Source organism: Populus trichocarpa, chromosome 9 (genome assembly GCF_000002775.5).
Source record: "Populus trichocarpa isolate Nisqually-1 chromosome 9, P.trichocarpa_v4.1, whole genome shotgun sequence".
Classification (NCBI taxonomy): domain Eukaryota; kingdom Viridiplantae; phylum Streptophyta; class Magnoliopsida; order Malpighiales; family Salicaceae; genus Populus; species Populus trichocarpa.
In genome coordinates, this window is record NC_037293.2 from 1,802,839 (window position 1) to 1,821,351 (window position 18,513).

General features: G+C 35.4%; 1 protein-coding gene across 1 annotated transcript; it reads left to right on the plus strand.

Moving 5' to 3' along the window:
• Nucleotides 1-17,562: 17,562 nt before the first annotated feature.
• On the plus strand, nt 17,563-18,096 carry LOC7491160 (transcription factor TCP7). Its single transcript, XM_002314258.4, has one exon. The coding sequence runs from the start codon at nt 17,563-17,565 to the stop codon at nt 18,094-18,096; it is 534 nt and encodes a 177-aa protein (XP_002314294.4).
• The last annotated feature ends 417 nt before the right edge of the window (nt 18,097-18,513 follow it).

An 18,513-nucleotide genomic window follows, 5' to 3' on the forward strand; every position in this document is an offset into this window, starting at 1 on the left:
TGGTGTAAATGCATAAAAAAGAAAGCAATTTGTGGAAAGTGCATGATCTCACAATTTATTTAAAGAAAAAGTGGGCTCCATGACCAACATAAAGTCTAACCGACAATTGAGCCTTGATTGTCGACTAGTGAAAATAAATGAAAACCAAACAAAGCAATGACAAAAGCATGTTAAGACAAACAAAATTGGTTTACATTTTGAAAACCACTGGAGCTTCTTGGGTCACCCAATTCTGAAACTTCTCGTCTTGAGCCAACTTGCGCACAAAGGTCTTGGCGGAGACTTCTTCTATGGTGTAGACCGTCAGTTGTGGGAGTGCTTCATCTCCTTTTCTTGCTACTGTCTTCATGTCATCTCCTTCCACCTTGTTTTCCCCCAAGGTATTTATGCTCATGTTTGACAGCTCTTGATCAAGGCTTTCGGCTTCTTTATCATGTTGCATTATGTATGCAGCTTTTGGGAATGACACGCTAAGGGGAGGGATTTCTAGCTTTTCTTCATCAGGCTCTCTTCCTTTAATTCTAGCCATCCTTCTTGCCCTTCTCCGACCAGCAGCCCACCGATAATCCTTTTGGTTAGGTTTGGTACCCTAACCCAAATTTTTGAGCAGCACTTTTCATCCTTGCCAGATTAACCCCTTCTGGTATCCTGATAATAAAGTTATACTGAAATGGGATCCCGCGGTTCAAAAAGCATAGACTTGCCATCCTTGCTGCTTCTGAGATCCTTGGCCTTCTTAGCACTGTGTTCTCCGGCACCCAGTCGGTGTTCACAATCTCAAAGGCATGGATATTGTTACCCTTGCAATCACCCGCTTCGATAAAAGGCACAGCTACATTCTTTATCATGGATACTGTCTCCTCGGCCTTGACAGTTACCAACATCCCATTCATGATATACTTCAGGCATTGGTGCAATGACGAAGCTACTGCCCCCGCTGCATGAATCCAAGGTCTTCCTAACAACATACTATAGGAAGGATGGATATCCATAACTTGAAGTGTTACTAGGAACATTTGTGGTCCCACATATAGCTCCACTTCTAAAGTCCCAATTATTGGCCTAGGCGAGCCATCATACGCTCTGGCCATCATAGTACTTGGCTTTATATGGGATTCATCGATCGGCATTTCTTCCAGCATGTGCTTTGGCAACACGTTAAGGGCCGAGCCATTATCAATGAGTACTTTTCCTATGAGGCAGTCCTTACACCTAACCGTAATGTATAAGGGCTTGTTGTGTCCGGTACCTTCAGCATCAAGCTCATCAGCCGTGAAGTACAGGTAATTAGTTGCATGGATCCTTCCCACTAGATGCTCCATGGTTTTATGTTCAATGTCTTGGGGTACATATGCCTCATTCAATACCTTCTGCAAGGCGTTTCGATGCGGCTCAGAGCTGAGTATCAGGGACATAAGGGAGATCCTAGCTGGAGTCTTCTTTAGTTGATCTACTATGCAATATTCACTATGCTTGATCAACTTCAGGAATTCATTCGATTCCTCTTCTGTTACTGGCTTATTAACTTCTAGTGCTTTGTCAAGATCTACCACTTCTTTACCCTTTTCCTTCCTCAACTCCTCGGAAGTAAAGCAACGACCACTCCTGGTCAAACCACTTATCTCAGTCTGGAACAAAGGAAGAGGAGCTTGAACGTTGGAGGCATAACCATAATTATAAGGCATGGCATTGTGATTCCCTTTTGTGTAGGACGGTTTAACCAAGATTAGCCTTGGGGGACCATTAGCTGTTTGTTGGACCCTGCATACTCCTGTCATCTCCATCTGACCTTCCATCATACTCACCTCACCCCTGTTCTCCATGGGTTCAATTCTCAATTGCTCCATTTTTAACATTTTTGCAATCTTTTCGCAAAACTCGATGCAATCCTCAATATAGTGTCCATCTCTTCCATGGAACTCACAATAACTACCTCCCTCTGAATGGCCTTCCATACTTGCCTCTAGAAATCCTGATCGTACTAACATGTAGTACATCTTTTCCATAGACACCTTCAACACCTTGCATTGATTTCCAACTTCTATCATGCCTATTCCACTACTACTTGAGGCATGCTTAGGCAATGGGTTTGAATTAACATTGGGCTTGTCCTCAAAGGATACCCATCCTATCTTAATAAGCTCCAGCAATCTTTTCTTGAAAGCGTAACAGGTTTCAATCCCATGCCCGGGATTACCCGCATGGTATTCACAAGTTAACTCGGGCTTGTACCAAATTGGGAATGGTGGTTGTAATGGTAGTGTAGGGATAGGAGCTATGTGCCCAATGCTCAACAGTTTGGCGTACATGTCCTTCAAAGGCATGGGTAGCGGCGGCAGTTGTTCTGAAGGGTATCTTGTATGGGGTCTTTGGTAGTGATTTTGGTAGTTTGATTGGTTATTTGTTCGATTAGGGGAAAAAGATTGGTTAAAGTTTATACGTGAGAATTGAGAGGTAGGTACTTGTGGATTGTGGGAATCTACTTTCTTGCCCTTATACCCGTCTTCCAAATTGTTAACATCGCCTTCTCTCTTTCTTCCAATAAAACCCTTCTTTTCTACTGGCATCGCTATTCGCCCAGCTTTAATCCCTTGTTCTATCCTCTCAGCTATGCGTACCGCATCATAGAAATGTTGAGAGGAACTACCCATTAGGTGCTCATAATAAGGTGCTTTGAAGGTATTGGCAAACAAGCTCACCATCTCCGTTTCTATCAAAGGGGGTTGGACATGCATTGCCTCATCCCTCCATCTTTGCGCATAAGCCCTTACTGACTCCTGGCTCTTTTTCTCCATGGCCATTAGACTTGTTCGATCAGGAGCGATTTCCATGTTAAATTTGTACTGTTTGAGGAAAGCCTCCACCAAGTCTCTCCAGCTCTTGATCCTGATGCTGTCTAACCTCATGTACCAGCTTAAAGCGGATCCTGCTAGGCTATCTTGAAAGAAATAGATTAGCAATTTATCATCACGGATTACTTCTGCCATTTTGTTGCAGTAGGATCGAAGGTGAGTGTTTGGGCATTCTAAACTGGTATACTTAATGAACTCTGGTATTCGAAAATCTTTTGGTACCACGATGTTTGGTACCAAACATACTTCGGCTGCTCGCATAGGGTCAAACTAGTCATTACCCTCAACTGCCCTTAATCTTTCTTCCAGAGCAAATAGCTTGTCTTGGTCTATCAAACTGGGAGACCTATTATCCTTGACTCCCTCCGTTGTTAGGTCAACAGTGACTGGAGTATGAGGTGGTAGGATAGGAGTAATAGGCACAAACTGTTGTTCATTGGCCGAGTTTGCCCCCTGGTTTTGAGATGCTTGAGGAATGTGAACTGCTGGCGCTCCTTCAAGCTGTCGTGCTGATGTTCCCTCCCCATTCTTAGCCCTTAGAAGCTGCTCAAGTAAGTCGGTTAGCCGAGAAACTTCATTCTTTACAGACTCCAACTCAGTCTGATAATGTGACTCTAAGTGAGCTCTTTCTTCATTCTCCATTCTCGCTCGAGACCGGGTGTTGTGGATTTTGGATGTGGGACCTATGTTTCACGGTCTGAGATGCATGGAAAAATGTAAATCAATGTATGATAAAGAAAATAATGCATGAATGCTCTTAGAAGTTTGTTTTTTTTAAAAAACGATCGATGGCCAACATTCCTCTTGTGTAATGGGCATGGACTCTTTTTGTCACGTTCCTTATCAGGAGTAGTTGTGCTCAAGCTGCTGCTTTGGTAGGCCTATGTTTTTACAAAAGATGGGTCAAAGCCCCTTTTCATTAATATTGGCTAATACATCTCTTGAAAAGAGGGTACAAAAATAATAAAAAGAGAAATACATCAATCTTCCTCTTCATCCATATCTCTAGCCACTGTTAGGAACGCGAGGCCTCGATTCTCAATTTTCTCTAAAAAGGCATTTGTCTCAGCCAAGCTTTGTCGATAACGAAAGATGTCCCTTCCCGCCCTTCGAGCATTGGCTCTAATAATCCGTGCGTGAATGGCAGCTTCATTCATTTGCTCATCTACTTTGGCCATCTTCTCTATAAGCAACATGTTGTTCCGATTCAAGGTATTGTTGTTGGTGTCGATCTGTTCTTTATGTTTTTCTGAAACTTCCAACCTGTTAGTCAACTGTTTCACCTTTTCTCGTTCTTTGTCAAACTTCAACTTCAACATTCTAATTTCAATTTTCTTAGCTGCCAAATCTGCCTTCAAAACCTCCTCTTCATTCCCCTTTCTTTCGAACTCTTGTAATTCAGCTAGCCGACTTTCTATCATCATATATTTCTTGTTTAACTCATCATACTTCTCAATTCGGTCTAACAACTCTGCTTTAACATGCAAGAATTGGTCCTGATTGTACTCAACATTCTCTTGATAGCCATCGAAGTCGGCTTTCAATGCTTCCAACTCAGAGCTGCTTTGCATCAAATCCAAAATCAGTCTTCCTCTTTCTTTCTCAGACTCTTCTATTACGGCCTTTCCTTTGCTCAATTGCAGCTCCAACATCCCTATTTTCGCATCTTTGGATTCGAGCTGTTCGTTTAGAAACACTCTGCTTTTATCTCCTTCCATCATCATCCTTTCTAATGCTGCTTTATCTCCCTTACTCTTTCCCAATTCTATTTGTAGCCTTTCTATTTGCTCCGTAAGGTCTTCTTCATTGCTAACCTTTTTTCTTTTCAATGACCCTTCTTCAATTCGTGAAGGCCCATCTTCAGAACATGGCTTTTTCGGAGTGGCAATCGGGGTCAAATTCCTCCACTTTTCATATCCTTCGCTTGAGCTAGGGTCTCTCAAACTTTCTGACTCCTTCTGAATTAGAGTTAAATGGCTCCAATCTTGTTTGATGGTTTCAAGGACTTCTCGCGCGGATTGATCCTTAAAAAACCCGGAAAATTCAGCAAGTCCCACAATTCTTGGGATGTGTTGTATGCCACCTAATTGTCTTATCACCAGAGCCGGAGCGTAGCTGACATAACCTGTGATCCCAATTAAAGGTACCCAGCATTTTTGTCCACAACTTACTATGACATCAACTGATTTAACCCAAGGGGCCTTCCAACTAAAGTTGCTACTAGGTAACTCTTGGAGTTTTTTCATCCAACCCTGATCACCTAGGATTCCCCATTCTTCTTCCTCTACTATCTTCAAAGGTTTTTGGTTAAACCACCAAAAATTATTAAAGATTGGCTTCTTGGTTTCAACATGGCTTACCATCTAGATGTATAATAACTGAGTACAACATCTTACTGCGCCTTTCCCTGTTTTTCTAAAATGGTTGAGGGTCAGCAAGGTCTCAGCTAATATGGCAGTTGTAGGGTTGACATGAGTATTTTCATATTCCACGAATGCAGCAGCAGCTTCTAGACTTATAACCCCTTTTAAGCTTGGAAATAACACGAGTCCATAGATCCCCAGAGCGATTAACCTGTCTCTTTCTAGCACTGAGGCGTATTGCTCCTTTTTCTTTTCTAGTTCAACCTCCAAAAATTTCCACTTTAAACCGCTGCCATTCTTCTCTAAAAATCTGCTCAGATGTGGAATCTTCAATAATTTTGACAACTCAGGAATCACCTTGTCATTTCTCAAAGGAAAATAAACTTGGTGCAGGTGTTTGGGAAACTCCATCAACATTCCATATTCCTCTATAGTGGGACACAAATCCACATTCCCAAAGGAAAAGCATCTGTAATCGGGATCCCAAAAGTTAATCAAGGCTTTAATTGCTGGGTTCAATACTCCTATCTTTGCAATTTCCAATAATCGCCCATACTTCCCGAAGAATGCCGCCTCATCAATATTCTGACTATGGCCCAATATTCTCTTCATCTCATATACTACGTAATTCAGGTCTTTGACTACTGGAAGCTTCCTTGCATCATATCTAGAGCAATCTCCCTCTGATAGTTGTGACAATTCAGAATTCTGCCCATATTCCACAGTAGTAAATTTGGTAATGATGGCCATCTTATCGTTTCAAAATGACCTGAAAACCAAATACTTTATGGTTTAGGTTGTGTTATGCAAAAATGTATTTTGTGGGGCATACACCCTATAGCCGGTTCTAAATCTTTTGTGTTTGACGAGGGTAGGTTGGCTATTCAGTCTCTAAAAAGGGTCTCTTGCTGTCCCAGTGATTGCCCTCGTGGAGGCAATATGGGGGCTTGTAGGCAATGAGATGGTCACATGTACCAACTATTACCAGTCTAAGCACTCAGCGAAGAGTTGGGGTTTACACAAACTTAAACCTTGACTAACAGTCGTAAGGTAAGCTGCTAGTCCCCCACTTAACTTAAAGTTTGTGTGTGCTCTCAATAATCAAAGTATGTGATGCATGTGACAGTTCTATAAGATGTATGAGACAATTCTATACAAATGCATGAACAATATGTGTAAAAATATTTAAAGCGTATAAGCAGGTAACAAAAGGAAAGGCATATTAACAATAAACACACGAAAACAAAAACAAATCAGACAAAAACAAAGCTTAGTCCACAAGGTCCCCAGTGGAGTCGCCATTCTGTCGCACGTGAGCGACGTCGCGGCGATCGTCCACCCAAAAAAATAAGTGTAATGGGGGATGGGGGATATATATCTGGTCAATGTGGGGAGACAAGGAATTCGTTGTCTCTTAGCAGTGAAAAATGGTGTGGGAGTCGCCACCTAGTATTTTGGTCACTAGGAACCCTAACTGGTCTCAGAGATCGGGCACGGGGACTGGTTGCGTAAAGGGAAGATATTAGCACCCCAAGTACGCCCTACCTAAGGTAAGCTGCATTGTTTATTTGTCTGATAAAATTCAAGGTCTCGTTGTGTTTCCTAGTTGTTGGTCCGTCTATGGTTCAAGACAAGTCCTCCTCAATAAGGAGGTCCTTATCTTATCGGGTAAAACCTAACCGTTCTAATGTCTATGAAAAAAAACATATTTTTAATATGTTTAATACGTTTTATGTATAAATTAGTAATCCCAAAGACAAAAAAGATTTTTTAGAATTTTTGAAATATTGGCCTAGTTCTCATGGCTTGAATAAACTGGTTATTAAAGCCAAAATGCATGCTAATACATATATTGTTTTGAAATTTCTTTTGTTGTGTGAAAATATGATGTTATAATATTTATATATATATATTGGAGAGACTATGCCGTATTTTAAAACAAAACATTTTTTAAATATGTATTTTTGTACGCTTTGACGCGAATCGGGTATTTTAATACGGTATAAAAATACAACCAAATATTAATCCACTTTGATAAAACAAATGCAGAAAAATCAACAATATTTTCAAAGATATTTTTAGAAAATTTTTGAAAGCAAAAGACATTTTTTGTTTTGAAAATCTTTGATGTTTTGATGAAAACCGGGTATTTTAATACCGGATTTTGTATCTTTACAGTATAAAATACCAACCAATATTAAGCAAAATACAGTAATAAAATTACAACAAAATCACATATATTTTTCTATAATTTTTGCATAATTTTTATAATTTTTTCATGTATATATATATATATATATATAATACAAAATATAATATATATATATAAAATATAATATTAAATCGGGCTGGGCCGGCCCAAACCACTAGGCCGGACTCAGCCCAAAACAATGATGGGCCGAGGTCGGCCCAAAAACGTATTGGGCCGATCTCGGCCCAAAAATATTCTCTTCTGGGCCAGACCCGGCCCAGAAGACTGGGCTGGGCCAGGACCCGCCTGGCCCAGCAACAAAACGGGCGGGGGGAATTAATTCCCCCCCGCCCCTGCATGCAGAACGCTATTCGTTCTGCATGCAGAGAAGGAAATAAAGAAGCACCAGAATAGGGGAGGAAGAAGGGTTACCTGGCGCGGAGGAGGTGGTGGCGCTGTCGTTGCTGGCGGTGCTTTGGCGGAGGCTGGTGGCGGCGCCTTGGCTCACGGACGGCGGCTCCAAGCAGCGGCAGCGGTGCTCTGTTTTTTCAGTGTTTTCCCGTGACACTCCCCGTTTGGTTTTCCTCAAGTTTTCAACTCTTCCTTCCTCTTCCTATGTTTTGGTGTTCTTTTTTTTTCTTCCCTCGGTTTCTCTCTTCTTTCGGTTCTTCCTCTCTCTCTCCTCTGTTTTTTTTTGTTTTCTCCTTCTCCTCCGTCCCCTCTATCCTCTTCTCCTCTCTTTTCCTCCTCTTTTCCTTCTCTCTCCTTCGTTCTACCTCCTGGTCCTCAGCGTTCTTGGGCCCTATTTATAGAGGCCAAGGGCGCTGTTTTTTACAGCTCTCACGGGGAGCAGCCGGCTGGTCGGCCATTGGGCGCGGCTGCCGAGGTTCGGTGGGTGGTGCGCGGTGGGTGGTCGGCCATTGTGTCCGGTCGGTGGGCTCCAGGCGAGAGTGGCCGGCAAAAATTCAAAAAAAAGCAACCCTTTTTCCCTTCTTCCCCGCTGCGTGATCGGGGGAAGAAGATGAACAGTGTCGTTCAAAACGACACCGTTCTGCTCTTTCTTTTTTTTTTTTTTTTGAATGTATGAAACGGCGTCCTTTTGGAGAAAACGCGCCGTTTCATTTAAATGTGGCGCCAAAACGCGCCAAATTTCAAATCAGCCCTCAATCATCTTTTTTTTCTTCAATTGCATCCCTGCCAATTTCGGTCTCCGCCCCTCTTGTTGGCCGCGTTTTTCACTTTAGTCCTTAGCCTCTGATTTATGCAATTGAGCCCTTAATTGATCAAAAAAAACTTCTAATTTCTTCAATTAGGCCCCTGAATCAATTAATTCCAGCCCCTCCATTTACGCGCCTCTTCCAATTTGGTCCCTGGTTTCGGATTTTCTCAATTAAGTCCCTAATTGGCCCTTAAACTTCAATATTTATGCAATTAGGCCCCTGATTTGACCTAATAAATTCCTAAAAAATATATTTTGGCCCCAGAACTTAAATTTCTTCTAATTAAAGCCCAAATTGACTTAAAAATCAATTTTTCTTGCAATCAAATCCCCTATAAATTCATTTAAAAATCAAATTAAGTCCATAAACATCTAAATTTGGGCTTTTTTCCCTCAAATTTCAAATTTTCCTTCTCAACAGGGCTCTCCTCCTTCAAGAATATACTGTCAAAAATCCAATCTTTGTATTTTTAACCTCATTGACCAATTTTTCCAACCATTTTTTGAGCGCTTCTGCCTCCTGTTATTTTTTCTTAACCTCCTTTGGCTATATACATATTTATATATATATATTTTGTGGGGGACCCAAAAATGGGTTACAACAGAGCGGATGATCCATTGTCCACTCAATAGAAAAAAAAAACAATTTCAGTCATGAGGGCTTGTTCTCCTAAGCTAAAAAAATCGTTTTCTTATATATTATTATTGTTATTGCTATTATTATTATTATTATTATTATTATTATTATTATTATTATTATGGTTTTCATGAATTAGTCATTCCTTTATTTTTTTTTTCATATAGCAACATAAATGTTATGAAGACATGATTTTTTTTATTTCATTTTATTTGAGATTTTCTTTTATAGATTATGATAAGTTTTTATTTTAAAAAACAAGCTACTAATTAAAAGACATGTTTTTGCCAAAAAAATGTACTAAGTGTTGTTCTAGATATACAAATTTACACATTACACTAAAATGAATATTAATTATAAGTCTTCACTTGCTTTGTTCTTGGACTTCTTTTCATTTTGCTTATCAATGTATTCTTCAAATAAACCTATTTACAATAAGATAATATTTTTTTTTATTTTTTATTTAATTGTTATTGTCAAAACATATAAGAATATGAATACGTAACCCAAAACATCAACACTAAGGAAATGAGAGTTTTTTCTTGAAAAATAGAAATTCTCCTCTTTAATTTAAACTATTGTTATTTTTGCAATTATCTTAAGTTTTATTAAAAAATGAGGATGCTAACAAAAAAAAATATTTTTCATCAAAAAATTAAGAATAAAAAAACTGCATAAATAAGAAGTGGGGACTTTGACATAAGAAATATATTTTCTTCTTCAAAATTTAAATCCTTCAAATCTCACAGTTATTTATTTTAATTACCATAAAATTAAACAATAAATGACTTTCAAAATTTTCCCATAGCATTGTGCAAGTGTAAAATCAAAATAGGCACGTGAGCCTAGTCTTTAAGGCCTTGTCGCTAGCCTTGTTTACTAATTTTTAGTATTTTTTTAATTGGATTTTTAATTAATATCATCTTTTTTTTAAAATTATTAAGTTTAGCTAATTTTTAAACATTAAAAAATCTTTTTTTATGGTTTCTACAATTTCATAATGCCCTTCAAGAGATTATTGTAATTTATCTTTATTTTTTCCTATTAAATTTAAGATATAATAGTTGTATTTGTATTTTGCATTTGTAAGAACAAAAATCATATGTACTTAACATATTTATATTTGTATCAATTCGTTCTGACTAGAAAAAGTAATTTCCCACTATAATCTTTAATTAGCGTTCATTTTATCATTTAATATATTTTTATTTCATTGTATTAAACACACATCATCTTCTTGTCATTTTGTAAATAATAAATTTTATGATATCAAAAAGCACAATTATAATAGTGGTTTCTTCTTCTCTTGTATTTGAAATTAACATGAAATCCTTCCCATAACTTATCACAAGTATATTAGCTAATACAAGCTACATCAGGATGGGTGAATCGGATGGGGACTAAAGTCCTTTAATGATTATTGATTAGGCCAGTCTAAAAAGAGAATATAATTATGACAAAAGCTAAATGGTGTGGAAAAATCACTGTAGATCAAGAGATCTTTTACTGTGGATTGTAATAGTAGTTTCACTTCAATTACTCATCTTTTCGCAAGTGGATAAACGTTTTTTTTTGCTTTTTCCGACAAGGATATTCATGTTTTTTCAATTTCCAAATACAGTCAAATAATACTTTTAGTCTTAGAAAAGACAAAAAAGAAGCTTTGCCTTTAGGGGTATTTTGGTATTTTACATGGGTATTTTGTGTAATTAAGAGGACCATGAGGGGTGTTTTAGTATTTTCACGATGTATTTGTTATTTTTAAATCAAAAAGCTGCGGGCGCGTGTGTTCCTCACGCCCCAGCGAGTGAGTGACACCCGTGCCATTAAGGAGGCGCGTATGACGTTCTCTAGTGGCCAAATCTTGCCATACGCCGTCTAACTGGATGCGCAACCTTGTCCTTTTTCACATGATGTGGCGCGTGTAGACAAATAATGATTGGATTGCCACCGATGATCGATTTTTTGTGTTTTTTTATTTCTTTTCTTTCTCATGACAACTAAAGTGCACAATTGTCCTCTTTTTTTGTTGTTTGCCAAATCAAACAAGTTTGCCATTCCCATGTACCTTGGGGTCTTGCATAGCTGCCAGACCCAAGGATCGTGGGACTGGTAGCTATGCCAGACCCAGGTCGGCCTGACAACCATTTTAGACCCATGCGTTTGGGTTAAAAAATTTAAATTTTTTGAAAAGCATGATTGGACTGCAAAAACAAACATTGTCACATTCAAGCATGAGTTTTCATTCATATGCAGTAGAACTTAACTGAAAACTCGTTTTTGTTTGTGCAACTTATTTTATAAATTTGTTATATTCGAAGAGGAAAGAATGAAAAAAACAATATTGAGGTCTAAATGATTTATTTCAAGTCTTCAAAAATAAATTTTCTTTTTTTGTATGCATTGTGAATGAAAATATTAATTTTATGTTTCCATCCAAGTGTTGGACAATTTTTTAAAGGGTTCATGCTTTTTTAAATTTGAGATGTTGCATGATTTAATTGTCAAAATTTGTTACAATGAGAGTTGATTCTACATTATAACTATTAATATATACGGAAATTTAAAATATATGATCATAAGAGAAAACTTTTGAATTGATACATTAAGTTGTAGGAAAAGAAAATATTGTATATGTAAAAGACTTATTGTTCTTTTGACTATCTTAATTTGTGCAATTTTGTAGATGATTTCTTCACTAAAATTAGAGATTAATAAAAAAATGGAGTGAATTTTTGGGATGCATGTGGTTAATGTACTAAAATAGAAAAAAAAAAGATAAAAATATATTTGGTTAAAAAAACAAAGATGAAAATACAAAATAAATATGTTTTTAGAACAATTATAAGTGAATTCCTATATTTAAAAAAAAGGTGCATGGGTCTGGCATAGTTACCAGGCTTAGGCCTAGGCGCGGGTGTAATATAGTTGCTAGACTCAAGACGTGTGGGTCTGGCATGATGTTTGGGTCTGACATGGTTGTTAGACTCACGTTATTTAAGTCTAGCAAAGAGTTAAGTGGAGATTTAAAAATTAACTCACTTGGTTAAGTTTAATAACATTATTAAAATGTTTTCTATACTCTTAATATTTTATTTATATTATTTTAAAAATTGATATTCACCCGCTGTGTAGTTTGTGCCAGTTAACTAGAACCCATTAGATTTTATTAATATTTATCACAGTCTTTTATAGTAGAATAAGAAGGGTATTTGAATAGTGAAGAAAAAAAAGATGAGATTGTATAGCATTTTCTAATTAATAATGCATATAAAAAGGCATTTACGCTCTTATATATTTATTGATGTTGATTTCAACACCCACCATCATTAGATGACAATGGACTCCTACTATAGATTAACGTCAAATGTCATTTTAACTTAGTTTTCTATGTATATAGCTATTAATATATCATGCACTTCGTTGGACCAATGTTTTTATAAGAAGTTAAATTTTCTAATTATTCCATTAGGAATCAAAACTCATGATGATATAGGTCTGTATATTCAAGAGACAAAGGATACAATAATGACATCAAATGGCTATAACAATCTATTTGATTAAAATTCAAACCACTCATAAATGGTTCAACTCATTAGCAATCCTATTTTTTCCTATGTTGATGATACCAATAAATTTTTTTTTTATTTCATTTTCATGTGTGACGGCTTATCTTAAAATTAAATTTAAGATATATTAGTTGTATTTATATTTTGTATTTGTAAGAATGAAAATCATATGTTTAGCATACTAATTTTCCACTTTGATATTTAATTAGCGCTCATGATGTTTCTTACTTTTCATTTAATATATTTTTATTTCATTGTATTAAATACATACATCATTTTGTCGTTTCATAGTTAACAAATTTTATAACATCTAAAAATATATTTATAATATTGGTTTCATCTTCTCTTGTATTTGAAATTAATGTGAAATACTAACCATAATTTGGCAATATTTTTTTTATCTTATATGGATGATACTAATTATTTTTTTTTTGTTTTTGTTTTTTCATGTGTGATGGCTTATCTTAACATTAAATTACAAGATTAAAATTCGGTGAAGATTCAAAATTTTCCTTTATTTTTCTATCTTTATTGATTTCAAGAATTTGTTTTTAATATTATAAGAACTTGGCTAAGGTCTGTATCATAGATCAACTTGTTTATTGGTGGGTTGATTTAAACTATTATTATTTTTTAATTTTTTAATGAAACAACATTGTTTTGAATTAAGAAAATCATTGATCGAGCCTCATTCAGGTGCAGACTAGCCTAATTATCCAACTTTGACCAGGTCAACTCTTTAGGTGTTTCAAAAGCAAGCTTGGCTTAGGACGGGTTCTAGTTTTGTGGATCATCGGGTCAAGCATTTAAATTTATAATTGAAATTGTTTTATTATTATTATTTTTATCTATTTGTTCCTTTTATTCATTCACTATTTTTCCTCTCCATGAAATTAAACACAAATTCAAAATAATGTTAAACTGATTGTTTAAATCACCAATTTCCAACACACAAAAGTTTATTCATACTTTTTTTTTATTTGCAGCCAAAATTTGTCATAAAAACTGATAGTATACATGTTTTATAACAGTGTCCAAACTATGCTAGCCATGGTTCAAATAATGTTCCAACAATAAGGTGTTGTTCAGTTCCCATTCTTTCCTATGACAAAAAAACAAAGATTTTGCCTGTACCCTTTCTAATTAATACAGCTTTTCATGTTGCAATTGATACATTTGAAGAAGAATGCTGTTAATGCATGTTACAATTTTGAAGATAAATCTAAGGTATTTGGTCTCTACGAAGTCAACTGAAATGCTGTATTATGAGATTGAATGGGCTCTATTTAAAAATAAATAAATAAAACTATAGTATGTATTGATAGTAACCATGATTAAACATTAGGAAATTTAAAGGGCATGTGGAATATCTACATAGCTGAAGGGCTGGACTGAACAACTAGACAAAGTTCAAAAACTGGTTGCAAAACTGGTTGCAATTAATTGGTTTATAAGTGAATTTCTTCTTCGAATAATATTACATTACTACAACATCTACAAGATTATAATACACGAACTCGTATTATTACCTGAATTTTTTTATATATCGACATATAAACACTGATTATGTTTGAGAAACATTTATATACGGAATCATGGACGATACTATATTGTTCATCAGAAAATTTATCGTTAATGATTTGAATTCTATCGTTAATTACATCAATAATAAAAGACACTTATTACTATTTGTTAAGATGGAAACCTTGCTATTTTTCATATAGTATGAATATGCTGATTTTCCTTGCGTGCTCCAACCAGAAACCATATCATACACAGAAAGATCATTGATAGCACACATCACAGTTGTCTTCATCTGAAAACTCTATTTTTTGAGACATCATGCGTCAAAGTCTCAGATGACTACAAGTGCTTTGACTCATTAATCAACGGTCGAAAACAAACATCTATATTCTTACTCGGACTATTAGGATCAGGTATAACCATAGATAAGAACATGAACTATTGCCTTATACACATATCATTGGTGGTAAGTTGTAAATCATGAGTATCACTGGCCAAAACAAATATGATGCAACAAATGACCCGAATAGATTGAATCTGTTTGACATAACTCAACACGTATGTTCCGTGGTTCCATTGAAAATTGATGATGCATCCTATTAAAATATTTCGAGGCTTCACCATCAGAAAGGTCACCATGACTCCATCCACGACATCATCTGAATAATTCCATGTCATGTGCTCAATAATTTTTGAAGACATGAATAACTTTTGCAGTCTAGGAGTGATTAGGAAGTATCTCAGTTTTCTATATGCAACAAGAGTCCTTCTCCTACCAGTTCTGAGTTTATACTGAGCATGCTCACATGTTTTGCATGTATTTTTTTAGGTAGTACAACATATGAAAGTTTAGACACATGTCAATTTTCTGGTCTTATGCTAAGGGGTTTCATCATTGATTTATCAGCATAAAAGTTCTTTTTCATCCTATTCCCTTCATGTAAAATGCTTTTCGCCCATTCAACATTTCTGTTGTAACCGGTCTCACTCAACCTATGACTGACTTGATGGTGAACACCTGTGCAAAGACCGATAATTTATTATGATTTATGCATCCATCCCATAATGGTTTGTTGGGATCTTTCAAAAGATCAGAAAACCTAGTTACGTCTGCATTTGATTCTTTATCTATGATTGAACACTCACCTACATCACCCCGATTGATTCATATTACATCCATAACCATACTCTTATAATGATTACTATTATCATCTACAACTCTATGCACGCTGCTAGAACTAGAAGTTGACCTAACAATCTTTTCTACCATGGTCTCATAAGGAACATATGGTTCTCTATGTGCAATCCAACACAAGTATTTGTCCATGAACCTTTTTTTTGTAGAAGATGCATCATAACAACATCTGGATCAAGAAACTTTTTATTTTTACACCTCTTACATGGACATCTAATACCGTATCCACTAATATTTTTTTGATTAGATAGTGTGTATTTAATAAAACCATCAACTCTATTACAATAATCTATCTTGCGTAACCCTTTAGGTGAAACTTGATACATCCAATAATCATCCATTACTGATATGAAACCTATATAGAATATTGATGAAAACATGTATTAATTAATAATGTAAACTAAACAAATTATCGGTACCCAACTAATTAGCTATCATTGGTTTAGCTTAAATTTATTCAATCTATTTTAATAAAACCTTTAAATCATTATCAATTTTCTACAAAAATTCAAATTCCTCCACATTTACTGAAATTTTCAACTTAACACTAAAATTGACAAAATATAAAACGTATCCATTAAATAAGACATTATTTATTTCATTGCAAAACATCCAAGTCACAAATTCAAACTCAATTTCATCAAATTACAAACTAAAATAATTTTTCAAAATCTCAAATAAACCATAACATGTACAAATCATATATTCATACAACATATTTCCATGGAAAAAAAGCTATAAAACAAGCAAACACACAAACAAACTACATATACCACATAAAAATGCCAAAAAAATTAACATTTTCAAAATGAGTTACAACAAAAAACATGTACCTTTTCTCACTTGATGTGATGATTCTTAAAAACAAATGATATAGAACAAGGATGATGACGAATTGAGTGTTGGGGTGACTAGATTTGTGATGATGAGAGCTTGATTTATGACAAAATATGAGGGTTATGTATGTTGTTTTCTGCAATATAAAAAGGAAGAAGAAGAAGAAATGGGAGAGGGGTTGAGGGGGGGTCGTCTGTCAGGTTGTAACTTAAATATTACTGATGGATTCACCGACGAATATTAACAACATGTATATTTCGTTGGCAATTCTGTCTATAATAATGACATCATTTCTCTTTTTTTATTCCTTCATTTCCAACTATAATTTCCTCGGTATATACCGACAAAACATTTCTGTCAGTAAATACTGATGGACTAACGAGAAAATGTTTCATTGGTAAATGTCACTATAAATTACCGACGAGTTTTGTTCCATTAGTATTTTGTTTGTATTTGATAATTTTCTAATAGTATAGATAGTGGGATCTATATACATAAATCTTGATAATCTAATAGCTCACAATTCTCGTGTATTCAATTCGCAATAATAAGGTATGACGCAAAATAGATTTTGCCTCAATCTTCATACAATAGAAGTATTGCTTTCCTCAAAATATTGCAATTGCTTTTCTCCAAATATTGCAATGTCATGTACAACGTCTATGCAAAGACAGATGTTGTGGCAAAATCTATATTTGTAAAGGGCAACCAAGGAAATATTCATTTGTATTTGCGTCTTTACGTAAATAAGGTAATTAAATGATGTGTTCATGTAAAACAAATTCCAAAACAAGCAAAAACCTATATATAACCAAACTTCACACATTACCATTTCATCTCATCCATTTACAGTAAAAAAGTAAATATCACTCACCTTCCTTACGAAGTTCAATATCCACCTTCTGTCAACCATTGGATTATAGCATAGATATACTCTAATTTGAAATCTAACCAACAAAATACTTCTCAATTTTCCATCACTACTGTTACAAAGTACATAGACTATACTAGATAATAATAATAATAAAATTTCAAGTTAAAGAGTAGTCGTGTCTATCCTATATATACACGTGCATACCCACCTTTATATCTATATCATGTCCTAAAACAATATTATTGAAGTAGAAAAATATCATGATTCTTTCACCACAAAAGAAAAATCAAAACTTATTGCTATGAACAAAGCAAGCACCTCAAAAACAAAGGTGACCGATCCCAAACCCAGGAAAGATCGCCATGCAAAGGTGAATGGCAGAGATCGTCGTATCCGCCTGCCAGTTAACTGTGCTGCTAGAGTATTTCAGTTGACTCAAGAGCTTGGTAACAAGACTGATGGTGAGACCATTGAGTGGCTTCTACGCGTGGCTGAGCCAACCATCATTGCAGTCACAGGAAAAGGTATTGGTACGACCAATACTATTCGGGGTCATGCTCAAGCTGCTAGAGTCAACACAACATCGGTTTCATACTCCTCTGACCTACATCCACTAGTTTCTACAGGGCTTTCGAGTCCTCTTATGGATCCTTCTGAGCCAAGATATATGGAACCAATTCAAACCCAAGGATTGATTAGTCCGAACTGTGAGGTGTCTGCGGATGAACCACTGTCATTCCCTTCTGAGTTTGATAATCTGGAAACAAATTTTGACATGGAATTTCCTGTCAATGATATGTTTCCATCAGTGTCAGGGAACGATCATGAGGAATAGATGCAAGTAACTTTGTAATCACATAAACACAGTGCATGGATTGAAACTGAAAGATCAAGCAATAAGATTTATGTATAAGTTTTTTTTTTCTTTGTTTAGTTAATGTTGGGACTTCTATATTTTCAAAATAAAAAATAAAAAATTGTGTTATATTATAACATGATTACATTTGATACATATGCTTTGCTTTTCATATTTTTCACAGCATGAGATGAGATATATAGAGAAAATTCTTTATATGAAAAACAATGCCAAACATAATCATACCAGATGATCTCAATTGGTTCAAATTATTTTATCATATATTTCAAAGATATTATTTGAAATTTACCTATTTATTACAAATATGCTAATTAATTTTGTTTGTTAAGTATTTACTTGATATCATTGTAATTTTCTATATTGATATCTTAGGAA